Below are 11623 nucleotides of genomic sequence, written 5' to 3' on the forward strand. Positions count from 1 at the left end.
ATTTAATATCACAATTAGTGACTTGTGGGCATGCAATATTTGATTTAATATCATGCAATTAGTGACTTGTGGGCATGCAATATTTGATTTAAAATACTTGTGGGCATGCAATATTTGATTTAATATTGCAGTGACTTGTGGCATACAATGGCTGATTTAATATTTTGCATGCAATATTTGATTTATTTATCATGCAATTAGTGACTTGTGGGGCAATATTTGATTTAATATCATGCAATTCGTGATTTGGGCACACAATATTTGATTTAATATCATGCAATTAGTGACTTGTGGGCATGCAATATTTGATTTAACATCATGCAATTCGTGACTGTGGGCATGCAATATTTGATTTAATATGCAATTCGTGACTTGGGCATGCAATATTTGATTTAATACCATGCAATCAGTGACTTGTGGGCATGCAATATTTGATTTAATATCATGCAATTCGTGACTTGTGGGCATGCAATATTTGATTTAATATCATGCAATTAGTGACTTGTGGGCATGCATTATTTGATTTAATATCATGCAATTAGTGACTTGTGGGCATGCATTATTTGATTTAATATCATGCAATTAGTGACTTGTGGGCATACAATATTTGATTTAATATCATACCAATTAGTGACTTGTGGGCATGCAATATTTGATTTAATATCATGCAATTAGTGACTTGTGGGCATGCATTATTTGATTTAATATCATGCAATTAGTGACTTGTGGGCATGCAATATTTGATTTAATATCATGCAATTAGTGACTTGTGGGCATGCAATATTTGATTTAATATCATGCAATTAGTGACTTGTGGGCATGCATTATTTGATTTAATATCATGCAATTAGTGACTTGTGGGCATGCATTATTTGATTTAATATCATGCAATTAGTAACTTGTGGGCATGCAATATTTGATTTAATATCATGCAATTAGTGACTTGTGGGGCAATATTTGCAATTAGTGACTTGTGGGCATGCATTATTTGATTTAATATCATGCAATTAGTGGGCATGCATTATTTGATTTAATATCATGCAATTAGTGACTTGTGGGCATGCAATATTTGATTTAATATCATGCAATTAGTGACTTATAGGCATGCAATATTTGATTTAATATCATGCAAGTAGTGACTTGTGGGCATGCATTATTTGATTTAATATCATGCAATTAGTGACTTGTGGGCATGCATTATTTGATTTAATATCATGCAATTAGTGACTTGTGGGCATGCAATATTTGATTTAATATCATGCAATTAGTGACTTGTGGGCATGCATTATTTGATTTAATATCATGCAATTAGTGACTTGTGGGCATGCAATATTTGATTTAATATCATGCAATTAGTGACTTGTGGGCATGCAATATTTGATTTAATATCATGCAATTAGTGACTTGTGGGCATGCAATATTTGATTTAATATCATGCAATTAGTGACTTGTGGGCATGCAATATTTGATTTAATATCATGCAATTAGTGACTTGTGGGCATGCAATATTTGATTTAATATCATGCAATTAGTGACTTGCAATTGGGCATGCAATATTTGATTTAATATCATGCAATTAGTGACTTGTGGGCATGCAATATTTGATTTAATATCATGCAATTAGTGACTTAATGGGCATGCAATATTTGATTTAATATCATGCAATTAGTGACTTGTGGGCATGCAATATTTGATTTAATATCATGCAATTAGTGACTTGTGGGCATGCATTATTTGATTTAATATCATGCAATTAGTGACTTGTGGGCATGCAATATTTGATTTAATATCATGCAATTAGTGACTTGTGGCAATATTTGATTTAATATCATGCAATTAGTGACTTGTGGGCATGCAATATTTGATTTAATATGATTTAATATCATGCAATTAGTGACTTGTGGGCATGCAATATTTGATTTAATATCATGCAATTAGTGACTTGTGGGCATGCAATATTTGATTTAATATCATGCAATTAGTGACTTGTGGGCATGCAATATTTGATTTAATATCATGCAATTAGTGACTTGTGGGCATGCAATATTTGATTTAATATCATAGTAACTCTAGGTCATGCAACAATGAGTTAATTTCACACAATCATACCAACATCATGCAATGTGCGAATTGAGGTCATGCAATATTGATTTAATATCATGCAATTAGTGACTTGTACATGCAATATTTGATTTAATATCATGCAATTAGTGACTTGTGGCCATGCAATATTTGATTTAATATCATGCAATTAGTGACTTGTGGGCATGCAAATTGATTAATATCGACTGGTGTGGGCATGCAATATTTGATTTAATATCGTGCAATTAGTGACTTGTGGGCATGCAATATTTGATTTTATCGTGCAATTAGTGACTTGTGGGCATGCAATATTTGATTTAATATCATGCAATTAGTGACTTGTGGGCATGCAATATTTAATTTAATATCATGCAATTAGTGACTGTGGGCATGCAATATTTGATTTAATATCATGCAATTAGTGACTTGTGGGCATGCAATTTGATTTAATATCATGCAATTAGTGACTTGTGGGCATGCAATATTTGACTTTTAATATCGTAAAATCTTTGGTGACTTGTGGGCATGCAATATTTGATTTAATATCGTGCAATTAGTGACTTGTGGGCATGCAATATTTGATTTAATATCGTGCAATTAGTGACTTGTGGCCATGCAATATTTGATTTAATATCATGCAATTAGTGACTTGTGGGCATGCAATATTTGATTTAATATAATGCAATTAGTAACTTGTGGGCATGCAATATTTGATTTAATATCATGCAATTCGTGACTTGTGTGGGCACGCAATATTTGATTTAATATCATGCAATCAGTGACTTGTGGGCATGCAATATTTGATTTAATATCATGCAATATCGTGACTTAGTGACATGAAATGTTGGGCAATTCGTGAAATATTTGATTTAATCATGTAATTAGTGACTTGTGGGCATGCTGATTTAATATTGCAATTAGTGACTTGTGGGCAATATTTGATTTAATATCATGCAATTAGTGACTTGTGGGCATGCAATATTTGATTTAATATCATGCAATTAGTGACTGGTGGGACAATATTTGATTTAATATCATGCAATTCGTAACTTTGTGGGCAACAATATTTGATTTAATATCATGCAATTAGTGACTTGTGGGCATGCAATATTTGATTTAATATCATGCAATTCGTGACTGGATGGGCATGCAATTCGTGACTTTGATTTAATATCATGCAATTAGTGACTTGTGGGCATGAAATATTTGATTTAATATCATGCAATCAGTGACTTGTGGGCATGCAATATTTGATTTAATATCATGCAATTAGTGACTTGTGGGCATGCAATATTTGATTTAATATCATGCAATTGGTGACTTGTGGCATGCAATATTTGATTTAATATTGCAATTAGTGACTTGTGGGCAATATTTGATTTAATATCATGCAATTAGTGACTTGTGGGCATGCAATATTTGATTTAATATCATGCAATTCGTGACTTGTGGGCATGCAATATTTGATTTAATATCATGCAATCAGTGACTTGTGGGCATGCAATATTTGATTTAATATCATGCAATTAGTGACTTGTGGGCATGCAATATTTGATTTAATATCATGCAATTAGTGATGGGGCAATATTTGATTTAATATTGCAATTAGTGACTTATAGGCAATATTTGATTTAATATCATGCAATTAGTGACTTGTGGGCATGCAATATTTGATTTAATATCATGCAATTAGTGACTTGTGGGCATGCAATATTTGATTTAATATCGTACAATTAGTGACTTGTGGGCATGCATTATTTGATTTTTAATATCATGCAATTAGTGACTTGTGGGCATGCAATATTTGATTTAATATCATACAATTAGTGACTTTTGATTTGATTTAATATCATGCAATGACTTGTGGGCATTTATTTGATTTAATATCATGCAATTAGTGACTTGTGGGCATGCAATATTTGATTTAATATCATGCAATTGGTGACTTGTGGGCATGCAATATTTTGATTTAATATCATGCAATTAGTGACTTGCATGCATTATTTGATTTAATATCATGCAGTGACTTGTGGGCATGCAATATTTGATTTAATATCATGCAATTAGTGACTTGTGGCAATATTTGCAATTATGCAATATTTGATTTAATATCATGCAATTAGTGACAATATTTGATTTAATATCATGCAATTAGTGACATGGGCAATATTTGATTTAATATCATGCAATTAGTGACTTGTGGGCATGCATTATTTGATTTTTAATATCATGCATTATTTGATTTAATATTAGTAGTGACTTGTGGGCATGCAATATTTGATTTAATATCATGCAATTAGTGACTTTGGGCATGCATTATTTGATTTAATATCATGCAATTAGTGACTTGTGGGCATGCAATATTTGATTTAATATCATGCAATTAGTGACTTGTGGGCATGCAATATTTGATTTAATATCATGCAATTAGTGACTTGTGGGCATGCAATATTTGATTTAATATCATGCAATTAGTGTGGGCATGCAATATTTGATTTAATATCATGCAATTAGTGACTCGTGGGCATGCATTATTTGATTTAATATCATGCAATTAGTAACTTGTGGGCATGCAATATTTGATTTAATATCATGCAATTAGTGACTTGTGGGCATGCAATATTTGATTTAATATCATGCAATTAGTGACTTGTGGGCATGCAATATTTGATTTAATATCATGCAATTAGTGACTTGTGGGCATGCATTATTTGATTTAATATCATGCAATTAGTGACTTGTGGGCATGCAATATTTGATTTAATATCATGCAATTAGTGACTTGTGGGCATGCAATATTTGATTTAATATCATGCAATTAGTGACTTGTGGGCATGCAATATTTGATTTAATATCATGCAATTAGTGACTTGTGGGCATGCAATATTTGATTTAATATCATGCAATTAGTGACTTGTGGGCATGCAATATTTGATTTAATATCATGCAATTAGTGACTTGTGGGCATGCAATATTTGATTTAATATCATGCAATTAGTGACTTGTGGGCATGAAGTATTTGATTTATCATGCAATTCGTGACTTGTGGGCATGCAATATTTGATTTAATATCATGCAATTAGTGACTTGTGGGCATGCAATATTTGATTTAATATCATGCAATTAGTGACTTGTGGGCATGCATTATTTGATTTTAATATCATGCAATTAGTGACTTGTGGGCATGCAATATTTGATTTAATATCATGCAATTAGTGACTGGTGGGCATGCAATATTTGATTTAATATCATGCAATTAGTGACTTGTGGGCATGCAATATTTGATTTAATATCATGCAATTAGTGACTTGTGGGCATGCAATATTTGATTTAATATCATGCAATTAGTGACTTGTGGGCATGCAATATTTGATTTATCATGCAATTAGTGACTTGTGGGCACAATATTTGATTTAATATCATGCAATTAGTGACTTGTGGGCATGCAATATTTGATTTAATATCATGCAATTAGTGACTTGTGGGCATGCAATATTTGATTTAATATCATTTGATTTAATATCATGCAATTAGTGACTGTGGGGGCATGCAATATTTGATTTAATATCATGCAATTAGTGAATTAGTGACAATTGTGTGGGCATGCAATATTTGATTTAATATCATGCAATTAGTGACTTGTGGGCATGCATTATTTGATTTAATATCATGCAATTAGTGACTTGTGGGCATGCAATATTTGATTTAATATCATGCAATTAGTGACTTGTGGGCATGCATTATTTGATTTAATATCATGCAATTAGTAACTTGTGGGCATGCAATATTTGATTTAATATCATGCAATTAGTGACTTGTGGGCATGCAATATTTGATTTAATATCATGCAATTAGTGACTTGTGGGCATGCAATATTTAATTTAATATCATGCAATTAGTGACTTGTGGGCATGCATTATTTGATTTAATATCATGCAATTAGTGACTTGTGGGCATGCAATATTTGATTTAATATCATGCAATTAGTGACTTGTGGGCATGCATTATTTGATTTAATATCATGCAATTAGTGACTTGTGGGCATGCAATATTTGATTTAATATCATGCAATTAGTGACTTGTGCAATATTTGATTTAATATCATGCAATTAGTGACTTGTGGGCATGCAATATTTGATTTAATATCATGCAATTAGTGACTTGTGGGCATGCAATATTTGATTTAATATCATGCAATTAGTGACTTGTGGGCATGCAATATTTGATTTAATATCATGCAATTAGTGACTTGTGGGCATGCAATATTTGATTTAATATCATGCAATTAGTGACTTGTGGGCATGCATTATTTGATTTAATATCATGCAATTGTGACTTGTGGGCATGCAATATTTGATTTAATATCATGCAATGGTGACTTGTGGGCATGCATTATTTGATTTAATATCATGCAATTAGTGACTTGTGGGCATGCAATATTTGATTTAATATCATGCAATTTGACTTGTATCATGCATTATTTGATTTAATCAGTGAATTTGTGGGCATGCAATATTTGATTTAATATCATGCAATTAGTGACTTGTGGGCATGCAATATTTGATTTAATATCATGCAATTAGTGACTTGTGGGCATGCAATTATTTGATTTAATATCATGCAATTAGTGACTTGTAGGCATGCAATATTTGATTTAATATCATGCAATTAGTGACTTGTGGGCATGCAATATTTGATTTAATATCATGCAATTAGTGACTTTGTGGGCATGCAATATTTGATTTAATATCATGCAATTAGTGACTTGTGGGCATGCAATAGTGATTTAATATCATGCAATTAGTGACTTGTGGGCATGCAATATTTGATTTAATATCATGCAATTAGTGACCAGTGGGCATGCAATATTTGATTTAATATCATGCAATTAGTGACTTGTGGGCATGCAATATTTGATTTAATATCATGCAATTAGTGACTTTGGGCATGCAATATTTGATTTAATATCATGCAATTAGTGACTTGTGGGCATGAATTATTTGATTTAATATCATGCAATTAGTGACTTGTAGGCATGCAATATTTGATTTAATATCATGCAATTAGTGACTTGTGGGCATGTTTGTGATTTACAGTCATGCAATTTAGACTTGCAGTCATGCAATTAGTGAGTGGACATCATGCAATCAGTGATTTGAGATCATGCAAAAGTTAGTGGATATCGTGCAATTAGTGACTTGTGGGCATGCAATCAGTTTGATTTAATATATGCAGTCATGCAATTAATAAGTGGACATTATGCAATCATGATTTAATCATCATGCATAGTGTGTAATGGGCATGCAATATGACCAGAGGTTGCAATTAAGACTTGGGTCATGCAAATATTATCGCTCAGTGGGATCATGCAATATTTGCAATAATAGTCTTGTGCATGCAATAGTGACTTGTGACTTTAATATCATGCAATTAGTGACTTGTGGGCATGCAATATCTGATTTAATATCATGCAATTAGTAACTTATGCAATCCATGCAATAGTTCATGATTTAATATCATGCAATTAGTGACTTGTGGGCATGAATTAGCTTGGGCATGCAATATGTTGATTTAATATCATGCACATTAGTGACTTGTGGGCATTTCAGATATCATGTGGACTTGTGGGCATATATGATAAATCATGCAATCAGTGACTTTAGGTCATGCAATCAATTTCTTGAAATATCATGCAATTTGACTTGTGGCATGCAATCATTTGAGATTACATGAATATGCAATAATGTGATTAACGATCATGCAAAATCTGATTTATGGTGTGACTTATGGGCATACATTAATTTAATATCATGCAATGACCCTTTAAATTCTCAAATTTAATATTCACACTTGATTTAATATACCTGATCATGGTTGGTGCAAAGTGACTTGTGGGCATGCAATATTTGATTTAATTCTGATAAACTGAATTGGGTTTGTGACTTTTTTCATTTGGACATGCAATATTTGATTTAATAAGACTTTGTATATTTGACATCGGATATTCAAAAAGTATAAGAAATACATTAGTTGGCAGGCACTGCGGTTATTACAACTGATTTAATATCATGCAATTCTTGAAATGCAATACGATCATGCAATTAGTGACAAGAAATAATATGATTGAAAACAGATAATAATATTCTAATGTCACTCTTTCATGCAATTGTTGATTAGTGATAATGATCTGTTCTGATTTAAACTACTTCAAACGGAATTCAAACATACAGTGATGTACGTTATTTTGCAATTTTGTTAAGTATGATTGTAATGGTGCAATGTGATGCAATCTGATTTCATAAATCATACTGTCATTGACTAGTGACAATGCAATCAGTAACTTGTTATTATGCAACTGCTGACTTGTAACCATGCAATTAGTAACTTGAGGTCATACAACTGTTAAATTACTATCATGCGGTCAGTAACTTGTGATCATGAAATTGTTGATTTGTGATCATGCAATTAACAACTAGTTATCCTACAAACAGAGATTTGTCCTCGTGTATCTGTTGACTGATGACCATGCAATCTGTGATTTGTGATTATGCAACTTTTGACGTGGTCATACAACCAGTGATTTGTGATCATGCAACTTTTGTCATGTGATCATACAACCAGTGATTTGTGATCATGCAAGTTTTGACATATGGTCATACAACCAGTGATTTGTGATTATGCAACTTCTGTCATGTGCTCATGCAACCAGTGATTTGTGATCATGCAACTTTTGTCATGTGATCATGCAATCAGTGATTTGTGATTATACAACTTTTGTCATGTGATCATACAACCTGTGATTTAAGATCATGCAACTTCTGTCATGTGATCATGCAACCAGTGATTTGTGATCATGCAACTTTTGTCATGTGATCATGCAACCAGTGATTTGTGATCATGCAAATTTTGTCATGTGATCATGTAACCAGTGATTTGTGATCATGCAACTTTTGTCATGTGATCATAAACTAGTGATTTAAGATCATGCAACTTCTGTCATGTGATCATACAACCACAGATCTGTGATAATGCAACTTTTGACATGTGGTCATACAACCAGAGATTTGTGATCATGCAACTTTTGTCATGTGATCATACAACCAGTGATCTGTGATCATGCAACTTTTGTCATGTGATCATGCAACCAGTGATTTGTGATCATGCAACTTTTGTTATGTGATCATGCAACCAGTGATCTGTGATCATGCAACTTTTGTCATGTGATCATGCAACCAGTGATATGTGATCATGCAACTTTTGTCATGTGATCATACAATCACAGATCTGTGATCATGCAACTTTTGTCATGTGATCATACAACCAGTGATCTGTGATCATGCAATTATAAACTCATGAACATGCATAATTCTAACTTATGAACATGCAACTACTGACTTGCAGCCATGCAATTAGTAAAACATTAGACAACTGTTCACTTGCGATCAGGTTATTAGGCAGTAACGTGTGATCATGCAACTGATGACTTGTTCTCGCAACTTATCATCAGGCAATTGTGGAACTGAGTCAATTCAGTTAGCAACTCATTACCAAGCTGTTGTTAACTTTTGACATGTGATTTTACTGTAAATTAATTGTAATTATGCAACTGTTGACTTGTGATCATGCAATCAATAACTTGTGATCAAGCAATTCTTGATCTGTGATCGTGCAGCTGTTGACTTGTGCTCATGCAATCACTGATTTGTGACCATACAATTGTTGACTTGTAATCATGCAATATGTAAGGTGATTGTGCAGTTGCTGACTTGGAATCATGCAGTCACCAAATTGTGGTCATACACGCTCCAGATTGTGATCAGGCAATTGTTGTGATCATGCCACCGTCAAATTGTGATTGTGCAGCTGTTGACTTGTGATAATACAATTAGTACTTTGCCACCATGCTGTTAATAAGATATGATAATGCAGTTGTTGACCTTTGATCTTACAATCTGTGACTAATAATTATAAACCCTATAACTTGTGACCACGCAAATGAGATCAATTAATATGTGGATACATACCATACGTACAATGACCTAAGATCTGGCAGTCATTTAGTTACTTAGTTAAGTAAAACTTTATCCTCATCCGTAGTCTTTATTAAAATGACAATTCTTCTCTTTCCGTAGCTATACGAAAGATTCAATAATTTATTAAGGTTTAAAATAGAAATGAAAGGTTTTAGTAAGATTTCATGAAATACGTCGTCTTAAAGCATTGTACTCAACACTTTACGCATACACCTGGCGCATTTTTAAGTGTATTATATAACATCAAGTGTAGCATTACCAATGTTAGGATCTTTGAACATTTGGAACCAAGCACCGAATGGGACTTTATAATGTAGGATCAACACGAAACCTTCGAAAAACTTTACAACAGTTGTGTATTTTGTATCTAAATCTCTTATGACTTAAACATTAAAGCATGCTCACCTGGGCGTAGGTCCAACCAGCTTGCTGTTCATTCTGCAGTCGCCAAATGATGCTTTTCTTGCCTGCTCCTGAATTCAATACAATCTAAAATGAAGGAAAAAATTTGTGAAGCTCAAATATTTTGAAGACGTTACTGTCATAATCTGTTCCATCTTCTTTGAAGGGGCTTACAAAGAAAACGATGCATTTTTTATGCCTAACTCATGTACGAATGTTTTCGGGGGAGCCCAAGCTCTCTCTCTCTCTCTCTCTCTCTCTCTCTCTCTCTCTCTCTCTCTCTCTCTCTCTCTCTTTCTCATTTTGGAGTGATCTAGCTGCAACTCAGTGTTACAGTGATTAAGTGAATGTGTATGAATTCATAATTCCCGTCGGTGATAATAACGAATAAAGATAATCCTACAGAAGGTACGCATTGCTAAGAACAAAAACGCTTACCTTACGTTATTACCTTCTAAAGGTAATAAGCCATATATATATATATATATATATATATACACATGTATGTGTATACATATTCTATATATTGTATATACATATATACTGTATGTAATATATATATATATATATATATATATATATATATATATATATATATATATATATATATATATATATATATAGATATATATATATAAACAGATAGATAGATAGAGAGTTATAAATTATACTTCACTCCAGTCCGATCTCTAGCAGAGACAGAAAATAAAATCCATATGGGGCCATCCTATATACCCTCCTCTCATTCCCAATTTACCTTGCAACACTTATTTTCTTTTATCCAGACCAGCTCGAGAATCCCAGCTACTCACCGACAGCGCCCCAAACTTAGTCTGGGTGGCGAGCGTAGTGAACATGAAGACCCAGAACGAGAGGCACTGCGGCGAGTCTATCGTGAAGGTCTTCGACTTCAGGAAGGCCTTGTCACGAGCCTGGTTGATGTAACACCCGAGGTCGAACTTGATGTACATGTCCACGATGTCCAGGTCGTTCCTGGTAGGGCGAGACACGGATAATAATAAATAATAATAATAATAATAATAATAATAATAATAATAATAATAATAATAATAATAATAATAATTATTATTATTATTATTATTATT

General features: G+C 32.7%; 1 protein-coding gene across 1 annotated transcript in view; it reads right to left on the minus strand.

Annotated features, from left to right (window-relative positions):
* Positions 1 to 11623, minus strand: part of LOC136848410 (MAM and LDL-receptor class A domain-containing protein 1-like) — a 72297-nt gene that overhangs the window by 45679 nt on the left and 14995 nt on the right. The window contains exons 10-11 of the mRNA XM_067120708.1: positions 11330 to 11510; positions 10508 to 10604 (exon numbers count right to left, since the gene is read on the minus strand). Of these exons, the coding sequence (XP_066976809.1) occupies positions 10508 to 10604; positions 11330 to 11510 (278 nt within the window). The remainder of the gene's footprint in view (positions 1 to 10507; positions 10605 to 11329; positions 11511 to 11623) is intronic.

The sequence above is a fragment of the Macrobrachium rosenbergii genome, chromosome 19, assembly GCF_040412425.1.
Source record: "Macrobrachium rosenbergii isolate ZJJX-2024 chromosome 19, ASM4041242v1, whole genome shotgun sequence".
NCBI classification, from domain to species: Eukaryota; Metazoa; Arthropoda; class Malacostraca; order Decapoda; family Palaemonidae; genus Macrobrachium; species Macrobrachium rosenbergii.